The sequence below is a fragment of the Xiphophorus hellerii genome, chromosome 20 (assembly GCF_003331165.1).
Source record: "Xiphophorus hellerii strain 12219 chromosome 20, Xiphophorus_hellerii-4.1, whole genome shotgun sequence".
NCBI lineage: Eukaryota > Metazoa > Chordata > Actinopteri > Cyprinodontiformes > Poeciliidae > Xiphophorus > Xiphophorus hellerii.
The window spans coordinates 620,179-641,844 of NC_045691.1; the positions used below are offsets into that span (position 1 = coordinate 620,179).

At 38.6% G+C, this 21,666-nt stretch overlaps 1 protein-coding gene across 1 annotated transcript; it reads left to right on the forward strand.

Moving 5' to 3' along the window:
• The first annotated feature begins 17,093 nt into the window (after nucleotides 1–17,093).
• On the forward strand, nucleotides 17,094–19,275 carry LOC116709986 (zinc-binding protein A33-like). The gene has a single exon (XM_032548753.1). It carries the CDS (start codon nucleotides 17,299–17,301, stop codon nucleotides 18,850–18,852), a length of 1,554 nt encoding a protein of 517 aa, XP_032404644.1. The 5' UTR covers nucleotides 17,094–17,298; the 3' UTR covers nucleotides 18,853–19,275.
• The last annotated feature ends 2,391 nt before the right edge of the window (nucleotides 19,276–21,666 follow it).

The following is a 21,666-nucleotide window of genomic DNA, read 5'->3' on the forward strand; positions in this document are numbered from 1 at the left end:
AAAAACTCCGGAGTTTCAGAAAACTCCTTTTTCTCCTCTGTTAACCTTTAACAACATTTTGACCTGCTTTTCACCGAGCAGTAGCTCCTATAAAGAACTCAGCTGTTTGCTAATTGCTGTTGGCTAGTCTAGGGGGAGGAGCTGTGTCTCGAAGGCGGGGCTAGATCCAACCACAGCTGAGTGGTTGCCATGGAGATGAAAAGATTTCTCAAACATGAGACTCAAGGCAACACTCCAGGTATGTTTTTGATGAGTGAAAAACATTATTGTAATTATTTTACATGGTACTGCATCTTTAAATGTGACAGAGGGAGACATTAAAGGAGTGCATAAACAGAAATATTATGAAAACTTTACCACAAACCAGGATTAGCACCGTAACATATCAAAATAAACTTGTAATATTTAGTTAATAAACTGTTTGCATGTTTAGTTTTTGGTGAGTTGTAAACAAACCTGAAGCTGCTTGGATTAACACTGCAGGAGCGAGTTTGGATTAATGAGATTACACTCAGTGACCTCACAGTGACTGGGAATCGACCCAGACACCGTCAGAACCGCCTCCCGCTCCTCCTGGGTCCGCTCTCTTTCTGGTTCTTATGCTCTGAGGAGCTTGTTAACAAGTGGATTATAATATTATATAAAACACATTACATAAGGCAGAGAGCCTGAATGGCTGGTGGTGATGTAACTCAGAGTTCACCAGGTATGGTCCATAAACGGTGCAGGAATCAAACTCCAAATCTGAATATTAAAAAAAGTTTATCTGTTTGAACATTAAATATCTCTTCTTTTTTGTGAGTTCTGTTGAAAATATGTTTCTGTTTTTTTATTTATTTTTTGCACAATGCCCCAACTTCATTGGGACTGTAAACATGTTTCTACCTTTGATGATTGAAACCTGTACAGACAGTGGACAATCTTCTCCTTTTGCAGCAGCACAAAAACTTTTATGAAACACATTTGAATCCTGAACTGAGAAATCTCAGCCCATGTGAGATTTAAACCTGTAATTTCACAGAGCTATGCTTGCTAGAATCTGAATATGAAGCACCACCTATGGGACGTTATATAATAATAAGATTTAGCATTTTCTTAATGGGGAGCGATGAACAGTGAAAGTTTCCACCACCTGGGTGAAACCAAACTCATGTGATGCAATAGTGATAAAAGTTTCTTGTTCTAGCCCGCATGTACACATCTATACATCCAAATTCAATATTTCACGTGAACAAATTATGTAACGTCCATAAGAAATGACTGGAGAGGAATCCCTTAAAACAGCAACCACTGGATTTATGTCCAGATTTTAGGCGGAAACTGTTGTGAACCGTTAATTTGACATTTTTTGCTTATATATATAAATGAAATATGCAGATGTGGGTTGTAACCCGTTGCAAATTTAGAAGAAAAACAATTATTTTACTTACACTTAATATTGTGCAATAATACCACTTTCACTCTTTTTAAATCTCTAATGAAAACACATTTTTGTGGACTGGCTTTCAGCACAAGTTGACAAACATATTTCTGTCTTAACAGCCTCAGTCCATGAGGTTGTTTTAGCTGTTTTGTTTTAATTGATCTCTTATATATATTTGTGTGGATTTAAAAATAAATAAAAAACTTAATAAATTCACATCTGTCAAAAGTTAAAGAACAAGAATAAGGATTCAGACAGAACAGGAAATCTTGACCAATTCTTTAATAAATTGTCTCTTTTTTTGCTGCATTAATTCATTTGCTGAACTATTTTTGGAGGAGTTGATTCATTAAGAAGATTATTTCTGAAGTTATTCTTTAAAAAGGTGGGATTGGTCATTTATTTGTCATTTGGATCTCAAGTGAATATTTTTGTCTCATCTGATTTGTTTTTTGATATTTTCGCTTCTGTTTGAGTAAAACTATATCGAAGTAGTGGAAATCTTTTTGCACAATTTTTTCCAACTGTAAAATGTTTGTTTATTTTCCTTTAAATGCAATCATGATAACTCATTTAAAAGAGGGAAAACTTCACAAAAAGCTTTTTGATGCAATGAGGAGATTCTTCTGATGTGGATGAAAATAAATCAACGCTGAAGTTAAAGTTTGATACAAAAATGTAAAATGAGACAAAACATCGACGCAGTTTCCAGAATAAAAGTATTTTGGGTGTTGAAAATGTTTAAACTTTACAGGAACTGTCGTCTGCTTCAACAGTTACGTAACAATTGTGCAACCTTTCTTTTTTTTGTTTTTAAAAAACTGCTGATTCATTTTCAGAGTTTCAAGTTTAAATTGCTCTACTGAAAATGTGCTGAAGGTCTTTATTGTTCTTTGATTATCAGGAGTCTTAGCAGGTAAATCTGATTAATGAAATCTTTTCATGGGAGGGATTGTCCTCACCAAGCCTACCAGCCGCTAATGGCGACTTTTATGGTGCAATAAATCAGAACGCAGCTTTTGTCTGCGTTCTGATTTATGACGTCTGAACAGAGGGAGCAAAAACTGCAAGTCAGAACTGAATCAGTGTCAAAGGGCAGCAATTTATCTCTGTTAATATAACAATGGATATTACAAGATTTACTGGTTTTTCAAATGTGTGCGTGAATTCAAAATTAGCTAGTCCAGCTGCGTGTGTTTGGTTCTTGCGGACTTTGCAAGAGAAAGAGAGAGAAACCTCAACAAAACACTTATTGTTGTTATTAAAAGAACATATTTTTTAATAATCAGTTTAATTTATGAACTGGGTCAGGTTCTCCAGGGGATTAAAGTTTAGCAGATCAACAAGTTAATTAGCTCTGTTTTAAACCATCTACAGAGTTTAAGATGGAGGCGATGTTAGCATGTTTTTACATTTTTAAAGCGTCGATGCCCAAAATTATTCCCCAAATATTCAACAGTGACACATGAACAAAACAATTTCTGTTTTTTAGTTTAAATGAAATGCCTCCAGGTATTAATAATCAACTGTTAAAGGCTGAAGTTTAAACCAGGAGTGTCCAAAGTGTGGCTCGGGGACCATTTGTGAGACTTGTATTGATTTTGTGCGGTCCACAGTTGCAATTCAAGAATGATAGAAATCCATCAGTCCGTTTGAGGCAGATGGTAACTTTTAATTAGTGAGCTGGTCAGATTATTATTGACAGTGGAAAATGATTCATGCAACACAAAGTATTTGTTTTTTTATAACCAAGTTTTTACTGAAAAGCCAACTTTGCTGCACCCAAATCAGCTCTTATTTAATTTATTAAGCTTGACGAAATATAGCAAGAAAGCAAGAAATATTGAAAGAAAGTGACCCAAATCCTACTCTTAGAATGAAAAAAATAAATAGATGAATACTTTTCTTTTAATACAGCAAGTGTGAAAAATCAATTTAAAGTTTTGGATCTAGAATGAAAAACATACATTTCCTACAAACCCCCCTTCTCTCTTTTCTTGATTTTAGTTCTTTATTTTCTTGACCCATGAATCGTTTGGACTCAGATTTTGGCTCACATGGCAAAAAGTTTAAACAATGGTCTAAAAAAATTATTATCTCTATAATTTATCTCAGACATGCAATAACAGCTGATTGAAAACATTAGGAAAATTCAAATGTTAGGAATTAAAATCATTTGGTTAAATTTGTTTGAACATTTCACAGGTGAACAAAACAAAATTCTCAGTGGAATAAATTAAAAGATAACCATACTGTTTATGTTCATATCAGCATAAATGAAAGAGACCTTGGAGTTTTTGTTCTTGTTCCACAAATTTTGTTTGTTTAAGTTTTCCAGACAAAACATTAAATAACCTTCAGCCTTTAGACATAAATATGGCAGAAGAGAGAAAAACAGGCAGGGAAACATTTAGTACAAACTTATTAAAGCTGTAATCATATAATCTGAAACAAACATTTCTAAAATTTGACACACAGGTTTGCTTTTATGTTTAAAAGTCCATATTTTACCGATAAAATCCACATCCAGCTCAAAATGTCAGATTATTGTGAAAATGTTAATTTAGGGACTTTATTTCTTGTCATTTTGATGATTTTGGTTGACAAACAATGAAAACCCAAAATTCAATATTGGAAATTAATGCAAACATTTCCTGAGACTGTTAAAATATTTATAAATAGATATGTCTGCATTTGATTTTTGAAATTAAATAATCCCAACATCTTTTAAAATCGATCAGTCCCTTCAGGACTTTGTGATTATTTTTGTGATTTTCCAATCAAAGTCATTGATTTTGTGGTGCTAATTTAGAAATATTTGCCCTTACTTATATTATTAAATGTGACTTTTTATTACCTGCCACATTGATGACAGACTATAACTTCACATCAAGTAAGGCTGAGGTAGCAGTGGAGTAAAAGTGAGAAATACTGCCACCTGTAGGTGGGCGTTAGTATCACTTAAATCCACTGTTTTTCACCATTTTTGCGAAAAACTTGTAATAAACTCACAACTATGTAATAGCATGAAAAAACACTGCAATCTGTTGATTTTGCATTAATTTCTGTGATCAAAGAATCACAACAAACAGGAGCGAGTTATTGACGTAATTTGGCGTCTAGAGGGCCATATAAAAAGCTACAGCGGGCCACATCTGGCCCCCAGACCTCGAGTTTGAGATGTAAATAATCTCAGTCCGGGTCAACTGGACAGAATCATGGTGAAAACGGCTGACTGGCCAGAAGTCCAGAAGACAAACCACAAAAAGGCCATTATTAAAGAAGTTGCTGTATAAAAGCATGTCAATAGAAAGTTGAGTGGAAGGAAGACGTGTGGTAGCTACAGGGATAATCACATCTTTGAGAGGATTGTAAAACAAAATCTATTCACAATTTCCTCATTCAGTCATCTGCTGGTTCTGGTCCACTGGGTTTTCTGGAGACAGTCATTAGAGAAGTTCATGCTTCTTTATAAAGACTTGATTTTCCAGCCAAAGATATCAAGTGTTTAAACTAACATACTTTTCAGAAGCCTGACATGTCTGTTTAAAATATGTTTTATACTCTGTAAGCCATGATCATCAAAACTACAATTAAAAGTTTTTTTTCACTCTATGTGATGAATCTGGCAATAAATGAGTTTCACTTTCTGAAATGATCAACAGAAAAGAAAAATTTTATTTAAAGACATGCTAATTTTTTAGATTTACCTGTGCTCATGAAGTACTGAAGATAAATTACTTTTTCTCCTTTGTCTGGGAGGAAACATGAGAGATGATATTCTGTGAAGAGGAATGATCAAACATCCCACAGATTAGTTTACAATGACAGGAGGAATAGCAAAAGATTAAGACAAAGCAGGTGGCGGTTCTTTAGAGTCGCTCTGTGAGGATCCAACCTGCCAGTCAGCTGCATTGTCTCCTTTATTTAAGCTGCTGTTTGACTCGGTTGCTAAGAGACTCGTTTCTAAACATGTATCGCTGAGGGCTCGGTTTCTTTCAGCAGAGCCTGTGATGAACATCCCGGCTCGGACAGAGCAGATGGTTCTGCTGTGTGTAATGTTTATGTAGCTAACCTGCAGTAGGAGAGCCACTTATTTGGTTTAACTGCATTTTTTATTGACATTATATAACATTCTCATCTTAATCTAAATCATTTGCATCATTGAAATATTTCTACTGTTTTCCTGTGGATTTTTGGCTCTTGTGAAACACTTTTTGATTTCATTTATTGAAATCTATATAAACAAGGTTTTAGACATTGTTTTTTTCTGTTGTAGCTAAAAGGTTAGCCGCAATAACCCTTAAGCTAATCATAAACATTAGTTTTGCTAGCATTAAAGTGCAATACCAACATGGTATTCATCAAAAGCTAAAGTGTTAAACCCTGTGGAATTTAGCACATGCTAATGCTAAAGTAATATACCAACATGGAATTTAATGGAAGTTAATGCTAAACACTACACCAACATGGTATTTAGCGGACACTAATGCTAAACACTACACCAACATGGTACTTAGCTGACACTAATGCTAAACACTACACCATCATGGTACTTAGCGGACACTAATGCTAAACACTACACCAACATGGTATTTAGCGGACACTAATGCTAAACACTACACCATCATGGTACTTAGCTGACACTTATGCTAAACGCTACACCATCATGGTACTTAGCGGACACTAATGCTAAACACTACACCATCATGGTACTTAGCTGACACTAATGCTAAACACTACACCACCATGGCACTTAGCGGACACTAATGCTAAACACTACACCACCATGGCACTTAGCGGACACTAATGCTAAACACTACACCATCATGGTACTTAGCTGACACTAATGCTAAACGCTACACCATCATGGTACTTAGCGGACACTAATGCTAAACACTACACCACCATGGTACTTAGCTGACACTAATGCTAAACGCTACACCATCATGGTACTTAGCGGACACTAATGCTAAACACTACACCATCATGGTACTTAGCTGACACTAATGCTAAACACTACACCACCATGGTACTTAGCGGACACTAATGCTAAACACTACACCAAAATGGTATTTAGCGGACACTAATGCTAAACACTACACCACCATGGTATTTAGCGGACACTAATGCTAAACACTACACCACCATGGTATTTAGCGGACACTAATGCTAAACACTACACCACCATGGTATTTAGCGGACACTAATGCTAAACACTACACCAACATGGTACTTAATGGACGCTAATGCTAAACACTACACCATCATGGTACTTAGCGGACACTAATGCTAAACACTACACCACCATGGTACTTAATGGACGCTAATGCTAAACACTACACCATCATGGTACTTAGCGGACACTAATGCTAAACACTACACCAACATGGTACTTAATGGACACTAATGCTAAACACTACACCATCATGGTACTTAGCGGACACTAATGCTAAACACTACACCAACATGGTACTTAATGGACGCTAATGCTAAACGCTACACCAGCATGGACATTAGCTTTAGATGAAGCTAATGTCAAAGCACTATATCAACATTGTATTTAGCAAAAGATAAAGAACTAAACCAACATCAAATTTACCGTACGCTAATGCTAAACTGCTATAACACAAGGAATTTAATGGAAGCTAATGCTAAGCATTACATCAACATAGTATTTAGCGGAAGCTAATGCTAAAGCTCTATACCGACATGATATTAAGCAAAAGCTAGTGTGCTAAACATGAAAGTTATAAGTGAAATAATCTGCCCCTGGAACAAGATATTTTAACTTAGAAAATGGGAAAAATGTATCGTTCCACCAGAAGATTATTCCACTTATAATTAGTAATTATTCTTAAAGTCAATATTAAGGAATTATTCACTTAAAGCAAGCTCCTATATCTTACTGAAAAATTACTTGTAAATTAGTTTCTAAGATATTTACACTAGAAACTAAATAAAAATACTTGGTAATATTTAGTTTTTTTGCAGAGCACTTGCAATTTTTGTCAAAGTTTTACACATTTTAAATTGAAAGAAGTCGATTTGGAATATATTTATTTTGCCTGATTTTGTTGTTTTGTAATGTTATTCATATGAATTATTTTTATTTTGACCTTTAAATTTCCATTTATCTTCATATTTTAGTCCATCTGGTTATGTGATTTTTAAATACTAACTGATGGATGTTTTGATCAGTTACTCAGTATTCCAGTAGCCTTTTTACCAAATACTGTTTTACTCTTCGTTTACTTTTCCAATTCCTTGGATGGCTACTTTTTACTTTTACTTGAGTAAAAAATATGTTGAAGTAGTGCTGCTCCTACTTGAGTACAAAAGACCATCTGATGAAAATCAAGCAACAAGAAAATGATTAAAAACTCAGAAACAAATGAAACCCAAACAACCAAACAGGTTTCTTCCATCAACCTGTCCACCCTCTATTTCCTTCCTTATCATGAAATCTTCATTCTCTTGCTCTTATCTCCATTTAGAGCTGCTTTAAACTTACAACTCATGACAGTTTCAAGTTGGAGGAGAAAAATCTACAAGTTGGCATCTCATCTGCAGTGACGCAAAAGTTTCTCTTATCCGTTTCGGTAGAGCCGAGATAAAATATGAAATTCTTGATTCACAGGTCAGTCTGCATTCCAGTTCCCGTCATGGTGAAGCGAGAAAAGGCGCAGAGCTGTGGAGAAGCTCAGAACTGCTCCTCATTTTGGGAGGATCCAGCTGATCAAGTCGGCTCCTTATGGAGAATTTCCCGTCCCAACATAGACCCAGACGTTTCGTAGAACCTCCAGAATAAAGTGGAGAGCGGTGTCTAGATTCACAAATATAGTTGGTATTTATTAATTTCAAAAGGAACGATGCACATCACATCATATACCAGAGTTAGCACCAGAAGCTAGTTTTCACCTGTTTTCCCTCCAGGTACAATCAGAGTTCTGTAGTAACACGTTACATTTACTCAATTACATTTACTTCAGTAACGTTTTTGAAAAGCTATACTTTTAAGAATATTTTTGATTTACTGCACATTTTACTTTTACTTTAATAATTTTATTATAAAGTATATCTGCTCTTAATTGAGTAAAAGTTCTGGATTTTTTACCAACTGAATGAAAAACAAACATGTTTTAATCAGAAAGTCACCAGACACACCTGCAGTTTCTGTTAAAGTTCATAAGTTTTTTATTGAAAGAAATTGATTTGGAAAAATTTTGCTTTGCCTGATTGTGTTATTTTTTTTAACTTATATGAATTATTGTCATTTTGTCCTTACAATACCAACATTTTCACTTGACTTTATTTTTTGTTCCAACTGATTACGTAATTTGTAAATATTAAATTATTGATATTTTGATCAGTTAATCAGTACATGAGTAGATATTTTTCAAAATACTTTTTTACTCTTACTTGAGTAATTTTGGCTACTTTTTGCTTTTACTTGAATTAAAATATGTTGAAGTAGTGCTACTCTTACTTGAGTAATTATTTTGGTATTGCACTCACCTCTGGGTAGATCAGTATAAATTCAAGGTGTAAGAGCCTTATGATTGAAATAAGCAATTACTGATGTGGCAGGAGCACACGGCTTTGACACTTGGGTGGTGGGTGTGTCGAGGTGGGCGTGACTGTCACTAAGGTATGAATGGGAGCCATACTGGCGCGCTGATTTTGTATGTATGAGGAAGCGGGTGCGCCGGTGGTGGTCATAATTTCTGTTGACCGTGTTGTAATGTCGTTTATTGTTAGCCACATCGTATGGTTTAGCCTGGTCAGTATGTGTCAGTCCTTGTAAAGTCTGAAGTATGGCTGTCGCAGTGGAATAAATTGATGATTGCAACAACTAGTAAGAAGCGGCCTGGAGTATAATGAAGCACACGTCGGACAGTTTGGAATTCACCGCGTTAACCCAGTGCGGCCCTCTACAATACCGCTAGTTTGCCGCACATTTACAGTTAAATACAAACAAATATTTGAACACTGCAAAAAATACAAAATCCTACCAAGTATTTTTGGTCCAGTTTCTAGTTCAAATATCTTTGTTCACTTGAAATAAGTCCAAACTAACTTACAAGTAACTTTTCAGCAAGATATAGGAGTTTAAGTAAATAATAATATTGGTGAAAAAGTTCTAGTTCCACTTATTTCAGTTAAAACAATATTGTACATAATTTGCCAATGAAACCAGAACTTTTTCATCAAAATAAAGGAATTATTGACTCAAAACAAGTTCATATATGTTGCTGAAAAGTTACTTATGTTAATTTTGTCTTTTTTTAAGTATACCAAGATATTTGCACATGAAATTAAACAAAAATATCTTCAAAACTCAAGAGTAGTGGGGAAAAAAGACCTGTCATAATTCATACATGAAGCACCTTTATTGCACCAAAAGCTTCAGTGTCTTCCCTGGAAGCATTTTCCACAAACATGCTTCTGCACTGTTTGACTGAGCAACAGGGAACATCAATTTTACCTTGGCTCCAGTTTGTTTTGCTGTGCAGTTCCTGCATTGAGCCTCCCTCTGTAGTTAAAGGGCGACGGTTGGTCCATGACAGCCATGCTTGTCCCGCTCCAAGCTGTAAATCAGGAGAACAGGAACATAAACACCTGCATGTCTGACCCAGTGTGAAAGAGCAGACTAGGGGCGTGCTGTGGTGGCGCAGGGGGTTAGCACGCCCCACATTTGGAGGCCTTAGGCCCGCGGACGTCGCGGGTTCGACTCCCGGTCCTGACAACCTTTGCTGCATGTCCTCCTTCAAAAATGGTGCAGGCTCAGCTGGCTGCCTGCAGATGCAGCTCCTGTCGTGTGTGTGTTAATCTGTGTATAAAAAATTCTTGCTGTAACTGCGAAAATAATTTAATTCTTCTTCTTCTTAATCCTCCTCACTTTCCCCAGACAGAAAACCTCAGACGGCTGAATTCAATGCTCTGATGGCTTTGAATTACACCTGATTGGAACAGGATGGCTATTATTTGATAAATCTGTTCAACCCCCTTTCCTTTCAAAATACTCTCATGTCACTGGTTTCAACACAAACTGGGAAGCTGCAGAACGTTTGACCATTTATAAACTAATGCTGTTGAACTTTAGCGTTTGCTTGATGCTGTTCTGAAAGAGGAATTAGAAGGTCAGCAATAAAAGCAATAATTTCTTTGAAAAAATGTAGAATAGGGATGCAATGTTGATTAATGGGTTAATCTAAAATTTATTGGCCAACAATTTTTTTTAAATAAAACCTGAGTTTTCTCATGTGTTTAGAGGGCCGAATATCTTTCCATAACATAAAGGGCTAAATTTTTAATAAAATGGAGAATTAAAAAAAACATAATTAAATGTAACATTATTTTTTTGTACCCCGGGCTATTTTTTGAAAGTTGGCTGACAGGAAAGGGGGAAGACATGCGGTAAATGTTGCCGGGTCCGGGAGTCGAACCCGCGACGGCGACTCAGGGCCTCCAACAAGGGATGCGCTATCCCCTATGCCAGTGGTCCCCAACCCCGGGCCGCGGACCGGTACCGGTTCGTGGACCAATTGGTACCGGGTCGCGCAAGAAATAATTAAATATATCCGTTTTATGTATTATTTGAGGCTGGAGGATCTTTTATTTTGAAAGTCCTTTAACCGGATTCTCTCGGTTCCGTCTTGCCGCCAACATGGAGCCACAAGCAGCAAAATGAGTCAGAAACGGATCAGATTGTTTGTAAAGTTTCTTTGTGAAGGGAAAAGGCCCAGAGAAGAGACAGGAGGATGGATTTATCCCGGCAGGTGATTCCCACAGTCCAAGCTCTGCATGATATGGTGACCGGATGTTAATGAGGCAATGAAGCTTCAAGCTGCTTCTCCACTAGAGACCAAGAACCCTGAGCATCAGCAACACTTCCGGTCTCATTGTCTCTCGTCTCTCCCAGATGGACCGTCTGGTTGCAGAGAAACAAGCTCAGGGCTCCATTAGTCGTTATCCTGAGTTAAAGTTTTCACCAAAGTAAAATGTTCGTTTTTGTGGCGCATCTGTATCTTATTTTGAAGGGATATGTAAACGTTACCATAGCGACCAGAGTCAGAGAGCGTTAGGGCAGTGGAGAGACGAGAGGAGAGGAGTTTGTGAGTTTTAGGTCTGGTTCACACCATTTAAGGATTGTGGGCCGATTTTCCAAACCTCTGTGACCACAGAGCCGATAAAAGTCCAACAGGTTCGGTCGGTTCGTGAGTCCAGCAGCAACACACCACAGAACCGATTCCAGAAGAAAATCCAGTAAAACCCCAACAGACCAAACATGAATTTAGAATAATCAAACAGGATGACGATGTAGAAGCAGCAGTGATAGTTTGTGGCTCATTTTAAGCGATAAAAGACGAAACAAAAAGAAAAGATGTTTGATAAAAGATGGCGGAGCAGCCGCTCTATTTGCTGCTCTATGATTTGAAGGTGAGTTATGTTTTTTAACATTTTTAACTGAATAATCATAGCCACATATAATAAACATATATAAAAATGACCTATACTTACAGTAATAAACATTTCCACATATCACCTCTGATGTCCACCGGACTCTCGGTTGCCATGTCAACTGTTTGGGATTCCCCGCCGTTCTTACGTCACCGCGCTTTCTGATTGGCTACCTGTCACATTCAACAGGCTGCGTTTCGCTCCCAGTCAGTAAAAACCCCACAGGCTGGATAATCGGGCCGAGACAATGTTGAATATGAACGATTGTAGATCGGCCATATTCAACACATCACCAGTAACTCACCACACACTGCAGGACGCTGGAAGATTGTCGTAAAGGGAAAATCGGGGCAAAGAAAAAAAGGCTTTAGTGGGAACACCAACATGAAGAAGCATTATCTGACGGTTCTGCCCTCCATCCCCCCGGGCCGCAGTAAAATGACCAAGTCTTGACATTTAAATTACAACACTTAAAGAAGATCGAATTAGACTTTATTACTTAATCAGTTTACATTAATTTTAATCTAATAAACCATTAATGGATAATAAATCTTAAGTTGATTCTTTTATTTTCTTCTACTGAAAATAAAAAGAATAAATGATCTGACAGAGAAGTGTCCACTGTCTGCAATTCGGAAGCTTGTTGATGGCTGCAAAAAGTGTATGGTTTCCCTAAAACTCCCTAAAAGTTATTAAAAAGGGTGAATGTATCTATTGGAACCAAATCCACCACCATAAACTCTCAAAAGAATATAAAATTTACCCAGATGATGATAATTTAGCTTCTCAACATTTGGAGAAGCTTCATGACTTGCAGAAAACATTGACCTAAAGAAGCAGCAGGTCCGTTTTATTGGCTGGTAAAACATTTAACCTGGATAGATTAGCTGTCTGTTTACGTATATGACACTTGCACACAGGAGACATGAGTCAAGATAATTAGGCACTCATTCTTATCCGACCAAACAGAAGTTGTATCCTGTCATAAAATCACAGGGTTTATGATTTATGCAATGATGTTAAAGTGCAAACATCCAGAAACATCCAGGCTGCAGGCCAGCAGTGGCTCTGGAGAAATACAAGTAGTTTTGTTCCCCTTCTTGTTTTTTTTGTTGTTATTACTGTACCTCTTCTTATATTTTAAATATGGGTTTGCTTTTTTAGTTGTTTGGTTTTTTTACTTTGGTTTAAATTGTCATGTTCCGTGTTTTTCTGGGTGTTTATTTCGAGTTTTCTGTGTCTCCGTGTTGTCCTGTTCTCCCCTCGATTACTCCCAGGTGTTTCTCGTTCCCTAATTCCCTCCTGTGTATTTAGTGTCACCTGTGTGTCTGTGTCTTTCTCGGGTCCTTGTTGTTGTCAGCGTTATTCTGTTGCTATGTCCACTGGGTTAACCAGTTGCTACCGGCGTTGAGCCTTGGCTTCCGCTCAGCCGTGCTGCCAGGTGTTTGGACTGTGTTTTCTGGATTATTTTACATTAAAACCTTCATTACTCATCTTACCTGGGTCTGCCTCACCACCAACCCCTCACCTTATGACATAAATATGCTCCTGTTTATCTTGAACTTGCACCTGAATTTTTCCACTGTGGGACAATAAAGAATATTGATTTCCTTTTGCTCTAGAAATAACCTTGTATTTTTGTTTATGGCAAAACTTTTGCACCGTTTTATCACTGATTTATGAATCCCAAAGCAATTAGGGTCAAGGTTCCTTTGTCTGCTGTAAAACTTTTCCCTGATACTGTGATTGGCATCATATTATCTAAATGAGCTTGTTATTGTGTATTATGTGATAAAAGATCAATTTTAGTAATAATCTCAGAGTTTCAGCATCTGTGCAGTGGAGAAAATGTGCATAGCAACACATCCAAACTTCCTGTATGTATTTCAACATACAGAACCTTTACTTATAAGAGTTGTTTCCATTGAGGCCTCTTTTGAGCAATTATATGCTTTAAAATATAATTTTATGTGGGTAAACTTGATTTTATTGTCATAAATCACAAATCTTCAAGTGTATCAAAATAAACAAAATCTACTTGTAGACATAGTAAATGTGATTTACATGATAATTAAACAAAGTTTTTCAAAATTGTGAAGTAAAAAGTTTATTTTGCTAACAAGAATCTGAAAAGTGTGGCATGCTTTTTTTGTATAACTGCAGATGTTTGTAGGAATTTCTCTACTAGTTTTGCACATCTAGACCAGAAAGTTTGGCTTATTTTTCTATGAAAAAACAACTCAAACTCAGTTTGACTGGATATATACTATCTTGCCACAGATTCTCAGTTGGATTTAGATCCTGACTTTGACTGGGCCATTCTAACACATGGCTATGCTTCAATCTAAGCCATTCTATAGTCGCTCTGGCTGGCTATGGCGTTTAGCTTGTGGAAAACTTTAAATGGGACTACTCTTTGCTTACTTTTAGACACTTTCCATAAAGAATACATGTTCCATCTGAGCTGTGAGTCTCTGCTGCTCTTCTGGACTTATTCTTATTACAAAAACATTTCTTTCTGTAAAAGAACTCAAGAATAAGCAGGGATGGATGGATGAGCTTAAAGATGTATAGAAGTCTTGTTGTAAAAAAGATGAACTCCAAAAAAAGCTGCATTAAACTTTTGTTATTGCACACGTACTGCATGATAATTACTGATTTTCTCAGTGACACTAAATGTTTCCTTGAATATAAAACAGAAGGTTTTCAAACACCAAATATCCTGGAAAAAATCAAGAAACTATTATTATTATTATTATTATTATTACATATGCTTTTGTGCATTTTGCACAGCTTTGCTTTTTTCTCCTGCTTTGCTGAAATGGATTTTTGTTTTACATGAAGGTGAAAGAAGAGATGAGCAGGCAGACACTCTGCATCGGAGAAAGGTTTACCAGCTGCTCTCCCTGCTGGTTACTGCTGGAACGGAGCATCCTACAGTAAAACGCAAAATATCAAATTGGAAACTTATTTTATTTCCATATAAAGCGGAAAGGAATAAAGAGCATTAATTTTGCGATTAATGGATTAACTGTGCATTAAATGGTCAGCCAGTGATTGAAAGCAGATTGTTTTATTTTTCATTAAATGCATCCAAATCGAAGACATGAAAACACTATCAGAAGATTTTTCCCTATATAGGGAAATTAGAGCAGAACTAATTTTGCTCCACAGACTTCATGCACCACGAAAAAGGTTGATAAGTTTCACTCAAACTGATGTGGTCATTGTTGGTCCGTTAGAGCCACCTACTGGTGCTTTGTTGTAATTGCATATACTGGGTCCTGAGGCGCGCGCTTGGCTTTAACAGAGACAACGGTTAAAGGGGAAGGTTGTCGTTGGAGGTGAGCCGCTTTACAACTATTTTTAGTTTTAAATCATGTCTATATTGAGTTAGTAGTTCCCAAAGCAGGTTACATGTGTTGAAGCACCATCAGAGTATATTTTATGAAACTCCACCGTGTTGGTGTCGAAGGGCAACTTTATGACCCAGATTAGCTCCGGTTAGCATGTGAAGCTAAAGCAAGCTATCCGAACAACTGTCTTCCACCGAGGGAAGATTGTGTTTATTAAACCAGGCTGACTCGGATGTTTATAAAAACAAATTCATAAATGGTTTATTGCTATAAAACATTCATAGAACGTAAATTATGACTGAGTGGTTAAAACATTTTTATAGGCCTACAGTTACAATTTACTACACTTATAATTTATCATTTAAAAGAAAAAGCATTGTGTATAAGTTGCCACATAATTGCCTTTTGTTTGTTGACACTACAGTAAATGAAAACTTGTGTACGGTAGAACATAGACATGGACATAGACTTTATTGTCATTGAACTGTACATTTAAAATGCAGATATTGAGTAAAAAATATAATATGTACTAATACATAACAATAACTATTAATATTACTTTTAACAACAGTATTTAATATGCTGAAGGTTCAACCAAGTTGCAAAGGATTTTCCCCAAATACTGATGAAAAATGCTTGAAAAAAAGAACAGACAGCAAAGCTAAAAGTCTTCCACTTTCTGTGTCACAGGCTAGTGCCATAATTTTGTTTAAACCTGAATAAAGTCATTCCCAGTCTGTGTCTTTGTTTCATAAAGTTAAAGAGATCTGGCAGAGGTAACTGGAAGTGAAAAAGCCAGGAGTCAAGGCAGAGCAACATTAGGAGAAGATAAGCTTCATGCAGTTAAATGCAAAACAGAAGAAACAGGAAGACAGAAGGATAAACCAAGCTGAACAGAGAGGTAATTCAATGTTTAGGATTAAAATCAGCTGCAGGAGGAGCCATGACTCAACATCTAAACACTAAAACTCTTGGTGATGAAGCTGTATCAGATAAACGCTGCAGGACTGAGGAGCCTGAGAGTTAAACAGGCTGAAAAGAAGAAAAACTGCAAGTTGGTGACTCTGTTGCCATGTAGCATGAAGGTCTTTGCATGCATGCAGACACACCCAAACAAAACAGCAACCTTTACATTAAAATTACTTACAAAAATGTTAGAACACAAGTGATCTACTTTTCCAAACTTGGTGGTTTCATTCTACTTTCATGATAAATTGGGCCAAACCTTGGTGCACCTAAAATCTGCTTTTAATTACTGTATAAAAAATTGACTAAAAATGTAAAACCAATAAAAGCTATATCCTGATTTTATTGCTGAGAACAAATGAAATATAAATATGATTATATTCATAAAGCACTTTAAAAACACACAGAGTATTAAAGAGCTGTTCAAACAAACATCCATCCATTTTCTAACACCTTGTCCCCAGTGGGGTCAGGAGGAGCTGCTGCCTCTCCAGCTTCCGGGTGAGAGGCGGGGTCACCTGGACAGGTCACCAGTCTGTCGCAGGGCAACACAGAGACAGACTGGACAAACACACTCACACACACCTAGGGAGAAATTAGAGAGACCAATTAACCTGACAGTCATGGTTTTGGACTGTGGGAGGAAGCCGGAGTACCCGGAGAGAACCCACCATGCACAGGGAGAACATGCAGACTCCATGCAGAAAGACCCCGGCCGGGAATTGAACCCAGGACCTTCTTGCTGCAAGACAACAGTGCTACCAACTGCGCCAAACATTAAAAACACACAAAAAAATAAAATACAAAAATTATTTAACAAGAAAAATTTGCAAAAACCATTTAAGGTTTATTTAAACTTTATTTGTTTAATTAAAATAGCACAGGCTTAGTTTAAAATTACAACCTTTTTTGGTGATTTTAGGTTTTAAAAATGAAATATTTTTGGTCTGTGATGTGAAAAACGTTTGGACTTCCCTGGAAGAGACGGTGGCTGGACGGACATTTCCATCTCAAACAAGGAGAGCGTTCAGCTTCTTCATAAAAGGTCAGAGGAGTTTTATCTGTGTGGATGTTGAGTTTGCATTTCAAATGTGTTATCTGGTGCCACCGCCTTTTCTTCAGGTGTGTACACTCCTCATCATACGAAGCTTTGACCGTACGGCTGACACAGGACAGAGCACTGGGAGCACTGGGATCTTTCAGAGAAGATCAGCATCATTGTTCTGTCTGCTGAAAGTGAAGATGCTGCTGCAGTCAGAGAAGGATCTGACCTGCACTCTGTGCTGCGACATCTTCAGCGATCCGGTGAAGCTGGAGTGCAGCCACAGCTTCTGCAGCGGCTGCCTGCAGACGGACTGGGCCCAGAAGAGAACCCGGCTGTGTCCGCTCTGCAGGGAGGCGTCGCTGCTGAGGGATCCGCCAGCCGACCTGGTGATGAATAACCTTTGTATCGCCTTCTTTCTGGGCAGAGGTCAGAGAGGTCCGGCCGGGTCGGAGGCCCTCTGCAGTCTCCACTCTGAGCAGCTCAAGCTGTTCTGTCTGGACCACGAGAAGCCGGTTTGTCTCGTCTGCAGAGACTCGAAGGCACACAGCGGCCACAGCTTCAGACCGGTCCAGGAAGCCGTTCAGGACCACCGAGACGAGCTGCAGAACCAGCTGGAGCCCCTGAAGGAAAAACTGACCCGGTTCAGAGAGGTTCAGGGAAAATGTGATGAAACTGCAGAACACATAAAGATCCAGGCTGACAGAATAGAGAAGCAGATTAAAGAGCAGATTAAGGAGCTTCACCAGTTCCTGCAGGAGGAAGAGGAGGAGAGAGTCAGAGCAGTGAGGGAGGAAGAGGAGCAGAAGAGGCAGGCGATGAAGGAGAACATGGAGGCTCTGAGGAAGAACATGGAGGATCTTTCACAAACTGTCACAACAGCAGAAGAAGAGTTCAGATGTTCTGAGGATGTGCTGCTGCTGCTGCAGAACTACAAGGCTGCAAAGGGAAGAGTCCAACAGTGCCCCCTGCTGGACGAGCCGCAGCCTCTCCCAGGAGCACTGGTGGATGAGGCCAAACATCTGGGCAACCTGAGCTACAAGATCTGGACCAAGATGAAGCGCATGGTCTCCTTCTCTCCGGTGGTTCTGGACCCAAACACGGCCGAACCGCACCTGAGCGTGTCTGCGGATCTGACGGCGGTGACGTTTGGGCCGAGACGGGAGCTTCCTGGCAACCCAGAGAGGTTTGAGCAGCGCCACTGCGTCATCGGCCACCAGGGCTTCAGCTCTGGGACGCACAGCTGGGATGTGGAGGTCAGAACCGAGGAGTTCTGGGGTGTGGGCGTGCTGTCAGAGTCCGTCTCCAGAAAGGGACAGATTCAGGCCGGGTTCTGGGGGATCTGTCTCAGCGATGGGAGCTACGCGGCGACCTCCTGCGCGGTTCCCAGCACAGCTCTGCCAGTGACGAAGCTCCATAGGATCCGGGTCCAGCTGGACTGGGAGGAAGGGAAAGTTTCGTTTTTTGACCTCGATGCCAACAATCATCTTCACACCTTCAAACACACTTTCACTGAGAAGCTGTTCGCCTACGTTTGCACCAAGAATGCGTCTCCACTGAAGATACTGCCTGCAGCAAGATACCCTGATGAACCACTTTAAGCTGCTACAATCAGGCAGAGAACGCAGGATGCATGTTTTATAAAACACATAGGATCAGTTTTATTATGTACATTTATTATATTCAACAGTAAAAGATGCTGAAATGCAAATAAATCCTTAACACGTTTGAAAGTCTAGGTAGATTTTGGGATCGTGCTTTTAGAAGGTGAAGGTATTCTATATTTTCTCTGTGTGACATTAAACAAATTTTTAACTAAATAAAGCTAAACTTCTGTCAGCAGTCTCATCTCTTTATTTTTTGCTTCTCTGGTTTCATGTTTTATAAATGTCATTGTAGAGTCCATTAGAATGTGACTTGATGATATTGCTGTACATATATTTACATATACATACTGTATCTGCATTTTTTGAATCTTTGCAAGGACTGCTCTAAGCTGCTTTTTATATTGACAGCATGTTATATTTTATTCTTATTTTGTCTACAATTGCTACTCAGTGGTGGTTGGTGTGTGTCTTGTCTCTATGCTGCTGTAACTGCGAAATAATTTCCCTGCTGGGATGAATAAAGTAATTCTATTCTATATAGTCTAACTTTTTGTTATTTCTTTCTTCGTGTTAATTTAAAATTTGATCATCTAAAATCGACTTTTTGAGCTTTACATCATATTACAATATTTTTCCCTCATCAAAAACACACCTGGAGTGTTGCTCTGATTATTTCATGCATATTTAAGACGTTCTTTAGAAAAAATACTCCATGGCAACCATTCAGCTGTAAAAAAACCACACACACAAAAACGCCTGGTTGGACCTAGCTCCGCCTTTGAGGCACAGCTCCTCCCCCACTCAGCTCCTTCAGACTAGCCAGCAGCAATTAGCAAACACCTGCTGAGCTCATTATAGGAGCTGCTGCTCAGTTTTTACTTCTGGTAAAAACGTTAAAGGGTTAATAGAGGAGCCATGTTGTGATGACTACCTGAAGGCGGAGCTTCAGACAGAGCAGGAACTTCTTAAAGAGACAGAGGCTCATTTTCAAGGCGCAAAATCTGAACCTTTAGAAACACATAAAGACAATAAGAACGTCGACCTTCTGTTGCCTGAAGAACATTAGAGGATTAATGTCTCAGTAAGATCTAGAGAAACTCATCCATGCATCACCAGAACCAGAACCAAACATGGAGACGCTGCATTCAGCTTCTATGCACCACAAATCTGGAACAAACTTCCAGAAAAAAGCAAAACAGCCGAAACACTGAGTGCCTTTAAATCCAGACTAAAAGCCAGCTGGTTATAGTTGCTTTTGATTCATCAATGAAACTATGACCAACATACACTCCTGATCAAAATCTTAAGACCAGTCCAAAAATTGCAAGAATTAGCATTTTGCACCATTGAATCTTAAGAAGGTTCTAAGTAGAGCTTCACAATGTTAAAAGGACAAATCAGTGCAAGAGACAAGAACATTTGAGCTGGGAATTGTCTGAAAACTGCATTTACACTCAAACATGATTTTTTCAGCTGATCAAAAGTTTAAGACCATAGTCTTTAAAAGCCAAAAGCTGTGCAAACATCTGGATTCCATGTCATTTTCTGTGAAGTCTTTACACTGTCAAGACCTCCTGATGGCAAAAGCAAAAAAGCTCACTGACTTTGAACGTGGTAGGATTGTTGAGCTGCATAAGCAAGGCCTCTCACAACGTGCCATCGCTGCTGAGGTTGGACGCAGTAAGACAGTCATTTTGCATTTTTTAAACGATCCTGAGGGTTATGGAACAAAAAAGTCAAGTGGTAGACCCAAAAAAATTTCACCAGCTCTGAGCCGCAGGATCCGATTGGCTGTCCGTCAAGACACGGGACGATCCTCTACCCAAATTAAGGCTATTACTGGTGCTGACTGCAGCCCAATAACCATCAGACGGCATCTGCGAGAGAAGGGCTTCAGAAACAAAAAACGTCTTCAAAGGCCACGTCTTCTTCAACGCCACAGAATTGCCCGTTTGGACTTTGCAAGGGTGCACCAAACATGGGACATTGAAAGGTGGAAGAAAGTCGTCTTCTCTGATGAGAAAAAATTTAACCTTGATGGTCCTGATGGCTTCCAACGTTACTGGCATGACAGGGAGATCCCACCTGAGATGTTTTCTACACGGCACAGTGGTGGGGGCGCCATCATGATTTGGGGTGCGTTTTCCTTCAATGGAACAATGGAGCTTCAGGTTGTGCAGGGGCGTCAAACAGCAGCTGGCTATGTGGAGATGTTGCAGCGGGCATCCCTCATGACTGAGGGCCCTCGTCTGTGTGGTAATGATTGGGTTTTTCAACAGGACAATGCTGCAGTTCACAATGCCCGCCTGACAAAGGAGTTCTTCCAAGGGAATAACATCACTCTTTTGGACCATCCTGCATGTTCCCCGGATCTAAACCCAATTGAGAACATTTGGGGATGGATGGCAAGGGAAGTTTACAAAAATGGACATCAGTTCCAGACAGTGGATGCCCTTCGTGAAGCCATCTTCAACACTTGGAGCAACGTTCCCACTAGCCTCCTGGAAACACTGGCATCAAGCATGCCTAAACGATTGTTTGAAGTCATCAACAAGAATGGTGGAGCTACTCATTACCGAGTCCTTTTTTTTGACACTTTGTTTCTGTTTTGGGGGGTTTTCGGGTTTTTTTGAGCTATGGTCTTAAACTTTTGATCAGCTGAAAAAATCATGTTTGAGTATAAATGCAGTTTTCAATTAATTCCCCGCTCAAAAGGTTTTGTCTCTTACGCTGATTTCTTCTTTTAACATTGTGAAGCTCTACTTAGAACCTTCTTAAGATCCAATAGTGCCAAATGCAAATTCTTGC